Raw genomic sequence first — 18027 nt, forward strand, 5'->3', positions numbered from 1 at the left:
ATGCAAATCTCGAGAAACATCACTAAGATCAACCACTTCTCAGCACAACATAAAAATGCTGAAAAGTATAAAAATAACCTCATACAAAATGTTAAATTAAAGAACAGAATGGACAGAACAGAACCTCTTGTACAATCTCACAAATAGCTCAGAGACTCCTTTACAGCTCCTTGGTACCTAAGACAACACCAGGCGCAGCGACAGGAGGGGGTGGGGCGGGTGACAAGCAAGGGGTGCCGGCAGGTAGCGGAGGAGGGGCAGTGAGTACCTTTCTAAGAGAGAGAGACTTAGCAGGACTAAAGGTCTGCTCTGTACGCTCGAGCCCTTCGATTCTTTCCGTACAGTCAGAGAGGGGTGCGTCCTGCAACAGTAAACTGAGTGGTCAGAGTCCACCAGGCCCAGCCGAGCACGTCACCCAGAGCGCAGCGCGGAGCAGCAGAGAGCATGCAGCGAGACGGTCGTCAGCAGCCTGGGCAGGGGGTGGCGCTGCGACGTGCAAACACGGGCCACAGAGCCAAGCGCTGGCCCACACCGCAGACAGCAACCAGTCACCTACCCTGGCGAGTCGAGCCTAAAGCATCGGGCGGCAACTTAACTGTCCGAGATAACTACTCACACAGTTATCTTCAGGGTGCCACGAGGGGCGGTCCTTCTACAGAAGTGAGTGTACATGTGCATCACATTTACAGGGGCCCGCTGCACCTTTCCCAAGCAGCACGCTGTCATGGACAGCAACAGACAAGAACCACCGTCCACCACAGCCACCCTCCTCCCACGTGTCCCACAGCTCCTGCTGGAACCAGGTAAACCCGGGCCCCAAGCAGGCAGCCTGCATTGCCCTCACCCAGGCGTGCACAACGCAGAGCAGGCTTGGGGGACACAGCCCTGGGCATGCTGATGCTCGGTCTACAACTCAAGGAAAAGGGGCCGATTACTTCTTACCACGAAGACTCTAAACAAAGGGAACTGGGTGCCTAGGACACTTACCTCACAGTCATCCTCTCCCAACTTAAGAGTAACTTGGAGTAGGCGGTCAGTGCCACCCACTAACGGCAGAACCGTTCTGAGCGCTCACCTGGACAAGGCTCCTGTCCATCACCACACCAGACAACACCTGGGACTGGGGTCCAGCTGTCTTAATGTCCTGCAGGTTCTGCTCTCGAATCTGAGGATGGCAAGGAGAGAGACATCAACAGTACAGAGACCGTTCGCTATGCCTGAAGCTGCTGTGTGCGCTCAGCCCCAGCCACGCACAAGCTGCTCTTCTGGGCTGCCCTGCTCCCCGGCGGGCCCTGCATGACTACCCTGCCCGCCTAACACTGCTGGTCCAGGCCCCAGCCACGCACAAGCTGCTCTTCTGGGCTGCCCTGCTCCCCGGCGGGCCCTGCACGACTACCCTGCCCGCCTAACACTGCTCGTCCAGCCTGATTAGTAACTCAAGACTCAGAGGGTTGGACAGACCCTCCAGACTTGCTGCTTCTTCCGGACAAGTTCAGCAGGCATGGCTCTCACTGCCCTCGCTAACTTGAGGGGAGACACCCTGTGTGCCCATTTCTAGGGACCCTGTGAACACTGGTGGGTCTCACGTTCCAACACACCAAACATTCACAACTCTTCAAATGGACCTGGCAAGGCAGGGGCAAAGGCTCCTCTCGCCAGGGACTCTGCCGTGCTGAGGGAGGGTGTCGTTCAAGCATCGGGCCCAGAAGCGCCCGCTGCTCACCGCCGTGCACGGCACAGCAGGTGAAGGGTGGACCCGGCAGTCACGGGACAGCCGCCGGCCGCCCAGGGCTGGCGCTCTCCCCGCAGCCACAAGCCACCTCCTCCCCACACGCGTTTCCAGCGAGTGCTGGCAGCGGTCAGTACGCACCTTGTTCCTCATCTCCTGGACCTCTTTTGGGTTAGTGTTCAATGGAACAAACAGGTTAGGGACAGCAGAGGTGGAAGTTCTGTGTCCATCCTCTTTAGTCCACTAAAATATCAAAAACAGTTGAGAAGTCAGAATCGTGACAACAGTAAGTGACACCACAGCACCCAACTTGTCCAACTCATCTCACATCTGGTCATGCACTGACCCTCACAGAGGATGAACCAATGACCACACCACAGTGTCACTGCAGTGGCTGGAAACCAGTCATGCAGGGAGCCAGAGTTGTGACTGACGGGCAAGGCCCGTCAATAAGCCCAGCTGAGACCCAGGCATGACACAGGCTGCTGACAGAGCTACACCCATGACGGCCTCGGACTAGTCGTGGAGGACCCCTCAGAGCACATTGGTTCACTGCTCGGAGAGACCCCAACACCAAAGCCGGAGGGAAGCATGAGATGACAGGGTCATGAGAAGCGGTATGATGCGGCTGGCCCGGTGAGGGAAGACTGTGCGGTGAGGCAAGAGTGGGCATCACCAAAGTTGGCATTAAAATAAACTCCGCATCAGAATGCACTGTTTGCGTAGCTATTTCAACCCAAGAAAATTACTGTTATGAAGACTTATACAGTAGCTACTGGTGGAAGAGTTTGGTGATGTCAAGTACTTTATATAGTTAATGCTTCTCTGGGTGTTACAACAATGTCCCACAAAAAAATAAAGCTCGCGAGCCCTCACTGGAAGGCTGTTTTAGATACCAGTGCACGTCACCAGCACATGCGCCTTCCGTGCATAGTTTTTTTTGGACCTCCAATCAAATATGAGATTTTTAATCAAATTCTAACCCTCAGGCATGAGTTGGCACTGAACACTAAAACAAGCCCGTGGTAGAGAGCAGATGTTATGCCTTTCAGAGTATTTTCAAGAGGCAACAGAATAGCCATAAACCAAGAGATTCTGAAGAAAGCAGCAAAACTGTCCAATGCTGGGCCGCTGTGCAGGCAGCGTGGGATGGGCATGGGCTGCAAGGTACTCACTGCCGTTATCTCCTCAGACAAAAACAACTCCAGCTTCTTATCAAACATAATGCTTAGTCAAACATTAAAACAATCACCTCAGAAGCTTGAACACGTTAAAAAACTTAAGAACGATTATTATAAATTAATATACCAACCTGGGAACACTGCAAGGAATTCGTATTACTCCAGAACAGTAAGAAACAAGTTTAAAAGCTGAACAAAGTCTCCCCTTCAACTTATACAGTGACTAAAATATCTAAAGCAAGTTAATATTTTTTCAAGCAAATAGTAAATAAGGCTCAAAGCTGCTGTGACATATACACTTAGGAAAAATTCCTCACAGCAGTTCAGCACTCTGTATGTATCTGGTCAGCAGAAAGTCATTTTTAGGCCCACTCCCTTTAACAAGTAAACTAAATTAGAAACTAAACAAATAAAATAAAAATAGAAAAAAAGGGACAGAGAGAAAGAGAAGGAAGGTGAGGAGGCAGGAAAGAGGAGACTGGCTCCAACTTGGAGCCCGGCCATGTGCACGCAGAGTCTCTGCCACGTGACACGCTCCTCAGGAGCACAGAGGCTGTCTCACCAGCTGTGCCTCAGGAGACACCAGCCCCACCTGGGGAGACAGAACGTACTTCTTGTAAATAAACTATGAAGCAGGAGCCCTTTCACAAGGGAAGCAGGATGGCCCACTGGGCTTGCGTGGGGTCCCGTCTCGGGACGTCTAGGTTGGTTTCCCCTCTGCTCCTGCGGAACTAACCACACAGAGACGCGTGCATCCCGGCCCGCGTCCTCGTGTGAGGCCCCACCTAGGCCTCACCTACCGGGATGCAGGGCCCAGTGGACCGTCCAGGGCCAGGGCTGCCCAGAGACGTCTGAGCACCAGGACCGCGGAGCAGCCTCCAAGGCAGCACTCCTCCTGACACGAAGCTCACCTCCCAACGACTGGGGCTGGCGCTGGCAGGTGGCCTGCTTGCCCTTGGGCCATGCCGCACCCAGCAGGAGCCAGAGACTCCACTGTGGCTGTCTACTCACATGCAACAGTCCATGCAGAAGGGGGCTGGCTGAGAGCGTTCGGAGGCTCTGGGACCACAGCAAGCGGGGAAGGAGGCGAACGAGAGGGCCAGCTGAGAAGATGCCCGTGAGCCGGGAGGGAAAACTGCTTAAGAAAACACTAGGACTTTAAAGAACATGCCTGAGTTAGCACCTAAATCAAATAGCTGAGCTTATGACATTAAAACAGCAGGCTATGCTCCAACTACATCTGTGTCATGAAGTATTAAAGATTCTTCAAATACGGTTTGAACTGAACGACAGCTCCCACTCTCAGGTTAATCCACGCAAGTGACGTGGTATTTCTGCTGTGCACAGAGTTAGGTAATGCTGGAATTACTGCAGAAGCACAATACATCTTAAGCAGTTTCAAGCAGAGTGTATTACTTGAATTATAGCTGAAGCAAAAGTGGATTTGAATTCAGGCTGAAGAAGGTTAACGAGGAAGGTTTGCCTAAAACCTAGGTCAGAGGGTGAGAGTCCCAGAGCCTCCGAAGCCCCAGCGAGCCGACTTGCTCTACGTCATCTAACTATGAACAGTAAGTAGGCACAGACCAAGCAGTTGGTAATACAGCTTGGCACGCAGACACCGGACGAGAGAGACTGCAGCAAGGGTTTGACGTGATCGTGTGTAATGTTCGTCCACACCTTAGTCTTCGCCTTGGGACTGCTTCCGTTCTGCCCTTCCTCAGAAGCATCGTCGCCCCGGCCAGAGTTCAGCCACCTTGTCTTCTCTCGCTGTTGCTTCTGAAAACTGTGTCTGAGAGGGGAGCAAGTGCCCGAATCACCGTCACTAGCAAGCGAGTAACCTGTGACACTGGCAGGAGCCTCCACATCGCTGTGCTTTTTAGATTTCTCTCTCAGAGCAGGGTATCGGTAAGGGTAGCCAGTTCTATAACCCTAGGGGCCGAAAAGAAAGAGACAGTCACTACTCCAGGTCTCAAAATCAGTGCTTCACTTGAGAAAGCTGGAAACGCCTATACAAGCAGAGTATGCACACCCCATGGACAGGGCTGCCCAGGAGAACTGCAAGTGTGTTCACAGGTACGAAAATGCCAACAGCAGCAGGATTCCCAAGGCCCCAGAGTAAAAACCCACGAGTCCACCAGCAGTGGAAGGGGTGAACTGTGGTCCATTCACACAGCAGAACAGGACACAGCAGGGAGAACACACTGTTACCAGGGGAGACATCTCCACGAATCTTCACCAACTCGACACTGATGAGAGAAACCCAATGTGGAAGAACAGCCCATGCGACTCCATTCACAGAAAGAGGAAAACCAGTCTGCGCTGTTAGAAGGAGGGACCGGGGTCACCCCTGGGACGCAGTAAGAGACTCAAAGTGGGGACAGGAGGTTCTGGGTGCTGGAATTGGATATAGGTGCTGCTTACACAGGATGTTCAATTCTTAAGAATTAATATAGGTACCCTGTTGTTTATATATATATGTATCAAGAAAAAGTTAAAATTCAAAAGGCAACCTGGGTTTACCTGCTGTTGGCTACAGAACAAGTTATATTAATCAACGTACTTAACACTTTTTTTTTAACCGTTTCAGTCGCAGTTTAAATACTGTGATAATCTTTCAGGAAGACCAAACACCTCAGACAGCTGGTACCTGGCAAAATCGCTTCATCCCTAAATGCAGCAGCACTGGAGTGAGCCTTCAACCCCGGGCTCCTGCACTTCACAGCCCGCAGCCTGCTAACTCCCACCTCTGTAACAGCACCAAGCCCGTGTGCCCGCTGTGTGCTGAGCCCACAGACAGCATCTCCAGGCCAGGATGATGCCTCACTCACCAGTCTCCAGAACTGAGTGTCGGGGAGCCTGACCGACACGACTGGCCCCAGGGCCCCCACCGCCATAAACCTCTTCCCCTGTGTGCTATCAGCGGGACCAGGGCCTGCTTCAAGGCAGAAGCATTCGGCCAAGGTGACAGGCTTGCTGCAGGAGAGTGCAGTGCTCACCCTGAGAGGGTCTCCGGGTCCACTGCTGGCACTCAAAGAACAAGCTGCCCTGACGCCTGAGCGGCAAGAACATCAAGTCTGCCCACCATGTGCAGAGCCTGGAAGTGGATCCTCCACCATGAGAACCTTCTGCTGAGAACCCAGCCCAGGCCAACACCCTGACTGCAGCCTTGGGAGGCCCGAAGCCAAGGACCTGACTCAGCCTGGACTGTGCCTGGACTCCCTGTCATACCTGAACCAGGTGAGGACACCTTCACTGTGAATGATGCCTTCACTGTGAATGATGAGGGGGTTAGGTTTGAAAGGATCACACAGGGCTGGTAGCCAGGATGAGTCAGTGGCTACATGCCACCTGCCAAGCTACTTCAGAAACGTTGCTCTCAATGTGGGGATTCTCCTTCCCCTCTGGGAGCTCCTCCTCGTTGGAGGCCACCTTCATTACCAACCATTCCCTTAAAACAGTCAAAGCGCGGTGGTAATGACCCGAGTGCAGTTGGCCGTTGTTTACTTTTGTTTTGTAACTACACTCAGGAAGACAGGTAAGTGTCTTCCCTTTTTAACACGCTTTTTTCCCATTTACGAACATGCTTTGTTGAAGAATAAAAAGTAACACTGTCTTCTGAAACATACAGTTCTTAATTCATTCAGGTTTCCTCTTGCTGAAAGTCAGGGCTCTTGAGTAATCTTCAAGAATTCCAAATAAACCATCCAGGACGTCACTAACTTTTATTCTGAGGGGGTGTGGCGTGTCTTTCTTTATTCTTCCCCTTTAAATGCCAGACCAAAATCAGAGCAAAACTCAGACCTGAGACGTGCTGTATGTTAAAAATCGGCTTTATTCCTTCTTTTGAGAAGCTGGAATTATATCTTGATTTTCTGGGTAACAAGTTAGCATTTCTTCTGTGTATGCCAGAAATGTTTATGACTATCATATGAAATATTTCCTACAGTGTGAGAATCTTCAACTACTCTCTACTGACTGAGTTATTAGCAAACATATACAGTTGATCAGATGATAAACTAAAACACAGACTACAGTCAGTGATTGCTGTCGACGTTTATTTCTCATAAACCACAGAGCCTCTAATATTAAGGATAACCTGTGCACATTAAGGGCACCAAATAAATATCCTTGCTGTAATCTCGCTTATCTTCTTTCATCCTTTATCTCCGCCCCCCTCAAATTAGAGTTACCAACTCTAATTCTCTCTCTCTGCACCTTCCAGAATGTACTGAGTGCAAAAGATGTGGCAGGCTGGTGTTCTCTTGACTTTTACTTCTCCCTCCCATTCCCATTTGGCTTGTAGGTGTAAGAGCAGGGAAAGGTCAAAGTGTCTGCCCGAGGGAGAGAAGAAGGCATGGTGAGACTGGAGCCCCCACGACCCCTGCTTTGCCCAGCTCCTCTGGTGCCGGACCCCGGGTCAGATGCCAGGGTTACGTCCCCACTCTCAGCCTGCTCTGGGTGACTTTCCTGAGACTGCACTACCCTCCCTGCCACTTCCACTGATCACCTCCATGAGCTCAATTCCCTTCCTGTCCCCGGACCCAGTCCTGGCTCAAGCCCCATCTCTGTCCTGGCAACTGCCGTCGTGCTCTGTCAGGCACACGTCGAGGTCTGGGCTACATGTGGGATCTGTCTGTCCATTTCCCGACAAGGCCATGAACTCCCCGAGGGCAAGACTGTGTCCCCGCTCACGGCTAGAGTAGACAGTCCGTCAGCACAGCCCACCCTCCCTGAGCACACGAGCTCAGCAGTCAGGAGAGTCTGCTCTCCAGGCACCACCCTCCTCAGTGATACCCACGCTGTCATCATCACTGCTTAGCCGTTCACTCCCAGCCCTCCCTTTACAGCAACATTCTCCTAAGTCGGAGAGCTTCAGGGAGAAGAACCTTCTGAGGACACTTAGCACACGCTGAACCAGATCCATGAGTTGTTCTCTTCAGAAAAGTGAAACTTCCTGCCTCCTGAAGCCACCCATCCCCACCAAGACCTGGTCCAATGGTGGGAACTCACATGAAGCCGGCACCAGCCCTTTCAATGGCTTCTCTGCCCCACACGCCCACTACTTTATGTCCATGTGGCCACAGGACGGACCCCTGAACCCTATCTAAGAGATGTGACGCTGCAGCAGCAGAAGGGCCCAGCACCGAGCCATTTACCTTTACTGAGGTTGCTTCGACCCTAACATTTAAACCGACTGGTGAGATCAGAGACGGACCAGAAAGGCACGGTCCTGCCCCTTGGCCAGGCTGTCCATTGTGCCCGCGGCTGGGTCTCCGGCCGTGCCCATGGCCATGTTACAGTTGCCTCGCTTTTCCCAGCATAAGCTGTCACACTTTGACCTCTTCTTTGAGGTCACTCTCAAGGGTCACCCTCTACAAAAATTTCCTCTATGATCCTTGCAAAAGGATGACATCCCTCACTGCAACCAGACAGGCCACATCCTGCCACAGACTACTTTAACATGCCTATTAAGCTGAGAGCCCCATGGTCGCACTCTGTACCACACTGGGCATCCTGTCCCTTCAGGAGGCAGCAAAGGGTCTCCCATGTGACAGATCGGCAGCAAAGTATGTGAAACACAGCAGACAGGCCCCACGTGGCTAGAATTTACTGTTATAACAAACAAGATGCTCGGCTAACTGACTGATGCAGAAAGGCCCCCTGGACAGCTTGCTTTCGGACTGACGGGTCCTGAGCTGACCCTGCTACTCAAGGACTCAGTTACTCAGCAAAGTACACTATCCTCTGAGCTACTATCCCCACATAGTCCAAATGATGCTATCTTTAAAAACAAAAGGAGACAAGAAACCCTCACCTGTGTATTCAATCACAATTTAGCTTAGAACTTAAACTGCCCTGGTACATATTCATGGTTCTGGAGACACAGCATTCTGACACTGCCTGAAAACAGTAATTTCATAACACCATCCACTAACTCTAGAAACCCCAACATTTGTGCTCTTAGGATGAAAGCAGTACCATCGAGCGGTGACCACATTCTTACCAGATTATCCAGCATCCGCATGAGGGCTTCAAACTCCTGCTCGCCAATCTGCCACTTGGGCGGTGATCCGCTGCCTTCCCCTGCCGGGGACCCAGGGGCCCGGGACTTGGCTTTGTACTTCCCAGGATCCAGGAGGACTAAATTGTCTGGCCCTCCCGCACTCGCCAGAGTTCGAACCTTTTCCAAAACAAGCAAACACAACGGTTGGAGTTCCTTACTGATCAAGCAGGTCAGATGACTATGAGAGATCACTTTAATAGAAATGGAGGTGTCAAAAGAAACCAAATCACTGCAAGAATAAAAAATGCAAGATGGAAGTGACAGATAAATCACAAGACTGTTTTCAGAAATTTGTCTTTAGCATGAAAAAATACTGGGCACTCATACTTGAAGAATAAATGGGAAAACAAAGCCCCTTCCAAGGTCATATAAAGGAGACTGGCAGCTGCTACTACACAGACATACGTCAGGGTAAATACACAGATGTAAGCCAGGTAACAATGAATAATGTGCAAATGGGGAGCTTGGCAGGCCTGGCATAAGCAGCACCTAGAGCTGTGAGACTGCGGGCAAAGCTCTACTCCCTGCGCCTACTTCTCAAAAGAAGTGCCTGGGTTCAAACGAAAAGACCCATAACAACATAAATAAGCACCTGATATCAGGGCCAGTATATGCTAGCCCTCCATAAATGGTAGTAACTTACGTATTTGAAAAATTAAGTTAGAAATGACCAGACCACATGGAACAGCCACTGCCTACCTGGATCTCACAGGCAACCACAAGGTTGTGGATGTAATAGAAGGCCTCCTCAACGCTCTCTCCAACAGACACAAGGCCGTGATTCCGGAGAATAAGAACCTAAGGGAAGAATCAGGAAAGTTCTAGGTACCAGGCAAGAAGATAGATATGTTTTCTTCTTCCCTCGATAATTTAAATACCAGATTAGATGCCTACTGACCTTGCTTTTAGGCCCCAAATTTTTCTGAATTAAAATTTTTTCTTCCTCATCAACCAGAATCCCATGATAATCATGATATGCCACTTCTCCAAGGGAAAGTGCCTCAGGGGAGATGGGCAAGAGGCCACACTTCATCGCAGAGACCTAGAGAACAAGAGGCAGCATCAGTGCAGACGAGTCAGGAGTGCACACGGACTGACAACTGGCAAGCGCGTTCCTCAAACTGTTCTTTCAGAAATAAAGGAGCCCATGAAATTAAGATAAGCCTTAAGATTACTTCTGGGTCTTATTACCAATCCATACTTTAAAAAATCAAAGCCACCACTATCAAGGAAGACTTCAAAAAAATTTCACATCTTTCTGGATTTCTCCCACACGGACTGTAAACAAGAAGTGAGCTCAGATTTAATAAGATTAGTCCCAAAGCTGCTGCAGGGAGAGACAGTGGCTCCTCTAAAGGAGGCACAGCGCCGCAGAGAGAGGCTTCTGAAGAGCCGAGAGGTTTTGTGTACTTTTCACCTTAGTTCGCAGGTGCGATAGAACACCTGAAAATCAGATAAAAGGAAATTTATAAAGGTTTAGGACAAGTATACTGTACAATTTCTCTACATTAAGTGAAAAATCTAAGTGTCCATATAGCCCTTTAGTTTCCTTAAATTTTCCAAACTGACCTTAGAATATGCTAATTTTAAATGTCTTCTACCTAGACGAACAACCTCCAGAGATTTAAATTATAACTGTAATAATTTCTTACAGAGAAGTTAATCTAAAAACACAATACCCCCAAAAAAGGCAATATCATTATTTAATTCCTTTCACAGTAACAGTTTTTCTATAAGTATTTCATTACAAACTAAAGTTACTTTGTTAAGTTTTAAAACAAATTACATGCTAGATATTTGTAACAACCATATTCTCAAAGGTACCTCTAACAGTTCCTTTGAAAGCATGGATTTTTCTGGGTTGGAAGACCTGTATCACTTGGAGAATGATATCTAATAAACTGATGCCAACATTAAGACCTGTATCTTCAAAGTAAAGCAAACAAACCAGATTCTCACATTCATCCATACAAGCAAAGATCTATGACATTAAAACATCCAGATAGAGTAAAATCCAGTATTTCTTAATCAATGAGGTCATCTGTCAAAGAAACCAACCCAGAAAGTCATTAAAATACAAAACTGGTGATAAAAAGCCAATTCCAGCTAGCTCTTGAGTGTTTGGCTCTCACAGGGCTGTCAGAAAGCCTATTTTTCACACTAAGGGGTCTGAGGCTTTGTCAGGTGGCTTGTTTGTACCAGAGGGCCCAGACTTGGTCATCAGCATGGGGAAGGCTCCTGGCCAGCTCACGGCTGGAGCTGAGTCTGCTCTAAGGGCCTGGACCAGTTACATCACACAGCTCACAAGATCTCAGCTCCCCAATCAGGGACTGAACCCAGGCGACAGCAGTGACCACGTGGCGTCCTGCCCACTGGACCAGCTAGGACCTCCCTTCCCTTGGCTTCTTACTCCTCCCAAGTCACAATCAACCTAGGTTCCGCTGACTCCAGGCAGGTTACCTGTGGACCGCTGGCTGGGTTTGTCTCTAGGCCTCAACCTCTCCACCTATACGGGGCTCCTTCCCACACTCCATCGAGCAGGCGCAAGTCTCCTATACCCTACTGGCTCTTCCACAGGGAGGAGCCCACAGCTCCTCCCCCCACCACCCCATCTCCCCCACTCCTCCTCTCAAACAAGGAGCCTCCACTCACTGCTGTCACTCTGCACTTCCCACACAGCCTCCCAGGCACTGAAGTCTCACTCCCCTCTTTAACACACCGATTCTCTGTTAAGTCTTACGACATTTTCAGATTTATTACGTTTTTCAAAATTAGATAGCTGGGCCTCCCTGGTGACTCAGTGGTAAAGTAAAGAATCCAACTGCTAATACTGAAGACACGGGTTCTATCAGGGAATTCCGACACCACGTGCCTCAGGGCAACGAAGCCCGTGAGCACAGCTCCTGAGCCTGTGCTAGGGGCCTGGGGGCCACAACTAGGGATGCCTGCGCGCCGCAGCCACAGCCTGTGTGCCTAGAGCCTGCGTGCCACAGCAAGAGAGGAGCCCCCAGTGCGCCTGGAGAGAAGCCCACGCAGCAACGAAGTCCAGCACAGCCAAAAATAAATAAAGATAAAATTACAAAAAATGAAGTTTAAAAAAAATTAGTAAATGGACCCCTTAAATACATATACATATATGTAATATATATATATTCTCTTAATAAAGTCACACACAGTAGTAAAAGAGTCTTCTAATCCAACGAGATGAAGGGCACTGACTTGCTGCGACAAGGGAGGGCAACGCGGAGGAAAGGTGAAGCCCTGCTCCCCGGGCACCCTCCGACCTCAGGCTCTGCCAGAGCAGCACACACTCACCGCAGCCCCGGCTGGCGTGTGGATGTGCACGACACACCTCACGTCCGGGCGTGCAGCATAGATGGCCGAGTGCAGTGTGAAGCCAGCCTGGTTCACACCGAGGTTGGTGCTCCCACGGTCCACTATGTCTCCTTGCAGGTTGACTTTAACCTGCAGTAAGAAAACAGACCAAGTATCGTGAGGATTTCAAGTTGTCCTAACTAGAAATGATTTAAAACAAAGTTTAAAGTGTTAATACCTAAAAGTTTTCCCGTGAGTTAATCACACAAAACAGACTTTGCCCTCTTTCTTGAATTTTATGTCTATGCCCAAGAAGCCAAGGACATTCTTACCAAACTGGATGCAGTCACTTCACTGTAGAGAAGTCCAAAAGGTACAATGAGGAAATGCTCCTGCTCCGAGCTCACTCTGGTCTGTGGGGAGAATTACCAAATTAGCTCAAAAATTCTACTGAAATCATCTGCATCTCTTCCTGTCCATAGACTTACAAGTTTTCTGTGAACATTAGGTGTGCTACACAGGAATGCACTTAATTATAGGGCCTATCACAAAGCTAAGAGGTGATCTGAAAGCTTTCTATTATTACGCTGTAGTAGCTTATTAGGTATATAAAGTGTGCCTTGATCATATTCATGATAATTAACCTTATGAAGAGAAAAACCTATAGGCTACCAAACCAGTACCATGTATAAAAAGCTGATCTCCTCAAGAGTGTAATAATGAAAAACAAGAGTTTTTTTTTTTTTTTCAAGAGTTACTTTTTAAAACTCAAAAAAAAATATTTTTTTTTAAGTACTCAAAACCTAGAGGGTAGCGAACAATCATAAAAATCACGAATAAGAGGAAGTTGTTCTCTGCTTGATGAAGAGTTTCTACACATCGCACCCTCACTCCTCAGGTCTATTTCTGCCTTCCACAATATAGTTCTCTTTCAACAATTCGTTCAGTACAGATCTGTCACATATGATGGATTTGTGCGAGATGCTAGTTATGTAGTTAAGAAAGGGAAAAAAAAACGAGACCTGTCCTAAGAGAGGAAAAAAAGAGTCCTGTCCTAATGAAATGTAGTCTAATTTTTAATGATTTGGGAACAGACTCAAAAGACTTCGCAAACCTACTGGGATGGAATACGTTTACTCCTGGGCCAAGAATTCTAACTAGCGTCAGACGGATGGAATTCAGTGGTGGTTGGAAAGGCCTCACGGCATGTGGTCAACTTCCTCACCAGCACAGTGACTTCTGCAGGGGCCCAAACAGAAATACACGTGGGGTCTGTGTGGACAGTGGCAGCGACGTCCTCATATGGCCTGCCTCGCTCCTTCACTCTGCAAATAGTCCCTGGTGGGCTACAGTCCATGGGCTCGCAGACAGTCAGAATGAAGTGACTTAGCACACATGCACACCCTTTTCTTACTGATAGTTCTGTATCTAGTCTGGATACTAATTTTTTGTTAGCTACCCATGAGGCAGAAGCAGAAGATATTAAAAGAGGTGGCAAGAATACACAGAACTATACAAAAAATATCTTAATGACCCAGATAACCACGATGATGTGATCACTCACCTTGAGGCAGACATCCTGGAGTGCCAAGTCAAGTGGGCATTAGGAAACATCACTATGAACAAAGCTAGTGGAGGTGATGGAATTCCATCTGAGCTACTTCAACTCCAAAAAGCTGACGCTGTTAAAGTGCTACATTCAATATGCCAACAAATCTGGAAAACTCAGCAGTGGCCACAGGACTGGAAAAGATCAGTTTTAACCCAATCCCAAAAAAAGGCAATGCCAAAGAATGTTCAAACTACTGCACAATCGCACTCATTTCACACGCTAGCAAAGTGATGCTCAAAATTCTCCAAGCTAGGCTTCAACAGTACATGAACTGAGAACTTCCAGATGCTCAAGCTGTATTTAGAAAAGGCAGAGGAACCAGAGATCACATTGCCAACATCTTATGGATCATAAAAAAAGCAAGAAAGTTCCAGAAAAACATCTACCTCTGCTTCATTGACTATACTAAAGCCTTTGACTGTGTGGAACACAACAAACTGTGGAAAATTCTTCAAGAGATGGGAATACCAGACCACCTTACTTGCCTCCTGAGAAACCTATATGCAGGTCAAGAAGCAACAGTTAGAACTGGACATGAGACAACAGACTGGTTACAAATTGGGAAAGGAGTTCATCAAGGCTGTATACTGTCACCCTTCTTATTCAACTTATATGCAGAGTACATCATGCGAAATGCCAGGCTGGGTGAAGCACAAGCTGCAATCAAGATTGCCAGAAGAAGTATCAGTAACTTCAGATATGCAGATGACACCACCCTTATGGCAGAAAGCAAAGAGGAACCAAAGAGCCTCTTGATGAAGGTGAAAGAGGAGAGTGAAAAAGCTGGCTTAAAACTCAACATTCAAAAAACTAAGATCATAGCAACCTGTCCCATCATTTCGTGGCAAATAATTGGGGAAACAATTAAAACAGTGAAAGATTTTATTTTCTTGGGCTCCAAAAACCCTGCAGACGGGGACTGCAGCCATGAAATTAACAGACGCTTGCTCCTTGGAAGAAAAGCTATGAAAAACCTAGACAGCACCTTAAAAAGCAGAGACATTACTTTGCTAACAAAGGTCCATATAGTCAAATCTATGGTTTTTCCAGTAGTCATGTATGGATGTGAGAGTTGAACCATAAAGAAAGCTGAGCACTAAAGAATTGATGTTTTTGAACTGTGGTGTTGGAGAAGACTCTTGAGAGTCCCTTGGACTGCAAGGAGCTCCAATCAGTCAAGCCTAATGGAAATCAACCCTGAATCTTCATGCATTGGAAGGACTGATGCTGAAGCTGAAGCTCCAATACTTTGGCCAGCTGATGCGAAAACCTGTCTCATTGGAAAAGACCCTGAGGCTGGGAAAGACTGAAGGCAGACGGAGAAGGGAACAGAGGATGAGATGGTTGGATGGCATCACCGACTCCATGGACGTGAGTTGAGGAAGCTCTGGGAGATGGTGAAGGACAGGGAAGCCTGGTGTGCTGCAGTCCATGGGGTCACAAAGAGTCAGACACGACCAAGCAATTGACAACCACCAGCACCCGTGAGGCAAAATATTCTAGACTGTAACCTTTATTTTCATTCTTTTTATGGTATCTTTTAATGACAAGGAATTTGTTTAACATAGTCAAATTTATCCATCTTTTTTTTTTTTCATCTTTTCTTTTATGATAAGTGCTTTTGTGTCGTAAGACAACTTTCCTTCGGTCAGAGGTTAAAAGTCAATTTTTTCATTTATATTGATCCTAACCTGGCATGCTGAAGTCCGTGGGGTCGCAAAAAGTTGGACACAGCTAAGTGACTGAACAACAAAATGATTAAAGTACTATTTTTCACATGTAATCCTTAAATCACTGGAATTGCTTGTTAAGTCTATACTGTGTAAGGGAAAAATCCGATACAGCTTTCCCACTCTGATGTTTCAAGCCCGTTGTGCCAGCACCAATCATAGCCTGGTCTATCACTCCCTTGCCGAACTGCAATGTCAACTCTTGTGTATCTGCTTTCAACAGACACAGATCCAGTTCTGGGTTCTGTCTCACTGATTAATCTGTTTTTTCTCTTGCCTAAAGAACACTATTTTCATTATCATCATAAGTTTGACACTTGATAGGAAAAAGCACATTACCTAGTTTGTCAGGAGTGCTTGTCTATTCTAGGCCTTTTCCCTACACATAAATTTTAGAAGCATGATGTCAGGTCCCACATTAACAAAAATACTACACAGCCAGTTATAATCACTTCTTTTCTCTTTGTGTGTATGTGTGTGTACAGACACATAATTCATATAGGTATAAACAGTATACATTTTATACTTTCATAATATTCATGTTTTCACATGGTCTTTGTAATTGTTTTTCGTAATATGTAATAGTCTCTCAAATTGATGTTTAATAACTGAGCCATTTCCCACCCACTGCAGGATATTAAGACTCAAATATACTTATACTGTTTTCTTCCTTTTTTAAACTTCTGGCTGTGCAGCACAGAGGCTTCTCTTCACTGCAGTGTGCGGGCTCTCAGGGCGCAGTGTCTGGGCTTAGTTGCCCTGTAGCATGTGGGATCTGAGTTCCCCAACCAGGGATTGAACTCACATCCCCTGCATTGCAAGGAGGATTCTTCACCACTGGACCACCAGTGAATTCCCCCTGTTTTCTTCTTTGACTTCTTTCCTAACCATAATTTTCCAAGAGTGAGTTCAACAGATCTACACATTTTAATGGAAAAAGCTTAAAACATACACTTTTCTGAATTGCAAACAAAAAGGAGAAAATGCTAAACACTAAGCCCCAGAATGAAAAAAAAAAAAAAGACATTTCAAAGAAAGTTTTCTAGTCCCCAGTGGACTAGCACTGGTCTCACTTCATGTCTCCCACAGTTAATACCCCTTTTCTGTGCACAAGGAATGAGTGTTAAAGTCTTTCACTCAAAACCAAATACACCTGACTGTTTCCGCCCCCACCCTGAAGCTCCCCACCTCAGAGGGTTAACACATTGCGTGGAATGCAGGATGGAGGTGAACCCAGCACTCCACTGACACCAGGAGGCATTCAGGGACAGAAAGGCCCTGCCATCAGCTAAGTGCCAGCAAGAGAGGAAGCCCAGCTGGGCCATCCTGGTTTTTGACACCCTCCACCACCCTACCAAAAGCTTTTCTAAATCCAAAGCAATCTTAAGATAGCAATGTAATTCAGACAATCATCCCCAATCCTCTAACACCTGTTAGCACTTTTAAATCCCTTTAGCGGGTAATCTCTATTGCCCTCTTTCAGAGAAAGGGCACAATGACCTCTGAGGGCATTTGGTTGTACTGATACTGTTAATATGTCTTTTCTCTTAAATCTCTGTATGAAAATACCTAGACTTTGAAATAAAAAAAGGCATGCCATAAATAGTTAGAAAAACAAAAACCTTCTTTCTTAAAGATCCTATAGCTCACAAGCTATAAGAAGTATTTTTTGGTAACTTCAATTTCTTTTTTTACTCAGTGTTAAGTCCCAAACAGAACACTTATAGAAAAGTTAAACAACTAATGTTTTAATTCTGCCAAGTCCTAAATAATTAAAGGGGGAAAAAGGAGCAATTGAAGCAATTCAAACTTATTTAAATAGCATTCATAACAGGACTAGCAGTAAACAGGTTTTAAAGACCCAGAGGATGTAAGGTGGCATTAAGCCAAGGGTCACAGCTCCTATTAGTGCTGCAACGTTTCCATGGAACTAATTTTTAGGCAACCATTTAGCAGTACATCTCTACACAAAGCATTTTGTCAAACATGATTAGTCACAGAGGCCAGCAATTTCCACACAGGCACAAGTAAGAGAGCCAGCACTTGTGGGAGGCTAACTGGATCCACTGATCAAACACCAAAAGACGCTGTGGAGGGCCTGTTTCATAATTTTACTGAAGCAGAATTTCAGTTCAACTGCAGATTTCACTGCATCATTCCATCCGAGAGTTCACCGCGTTCCTTCCTCAGGTGCCCAGCACAGGAACTGGTCCTAGGGACACAGCCAGAGGCTCCCGTCGTGGAGCTGATATAGACACACAGACATGGACGACAAGCAAGCACAGTGTGGACGACAGTAACTGCCGTCAGGGAGGCGAAGCGGGAGTGCCAGGTGGAGGAAGCACTGCGCAAGCGTGGCAGTGTGCATACAACAGGGCCAGATTCGAGTTGTCAAA

At 47.3% G+C, this 18027-nt stretch overlaps 1 protein-coding gene across 14 annotated transcripts in view; it reads right to left on the bottom strand.

Moving 5' to 3' along the window:
* Positions 1 to 18027, bottom strand: part of ADD1 (adducin 1) — a 91134-nt gene that overhangs the window by 11368 nt on the left and 61739 nt on the right. For 5 of the 14 annotated variants that reach the window (XM_027545187.1, XM_027545181.1, XM_027545182.1 and 2 more), the window contains 9 exons: positions 12622 to 12702; positions 12290 to 12439; positions 9873 to 10016; positions 9674 to 9772; positions 8915 to 9091; positions 4495 to 4839; positions 1871 to 1972; positions 1076 to 1165; positions 269 to 361 (listed from right to left, as the gene is read on the bottom strand). In XM_027545187.1, coding sequence (XP_027400988.1) covers positions 269 to 361; positions 1076 to 1165; positions 1871 to 1972; positions 4495 to 4839; positions 8915 to 9091; positions 9674 to 9772; positions 9873 to 10016; positions 12290 to 12439; positions 12622 to 12702 — 1281 coding nt within the window. The remainder of the gene's footprint in view (positions 1 to 268; positions 362 to 1075; positions 1166 to 1870; positions 1973 to 4494; positions 4840 to 8914; positions 9092 to 9673; positions 9773 to 9872; positions 10017 to 12289; positions 12440 to 12621; positions 12703 to 18027) is intronic. The other 9 variants (XM_027545184.1, XM_027545190.1, XM_027545193.1 and 6 more) reach the window with 4 other exon arrangements.

This window comes from Bos indicus x Bos taurus, chromosome 6, assembly GCF_003369695.1.
Source record: "Bos indicus x Bos taurus breed Angus x Brahman F1 hybrid chromosome 6, Bos_hybrid_MaternalHap_v2.0, whole genome shotgun sequence".
Taxonomy (NCBI): domain Eukaryota; kingdom Metazoa; phylum Chordata; class Mammalia; order Artiodactyla; family Bovidae; genus Bos; species Bos indicus x Bos taurus.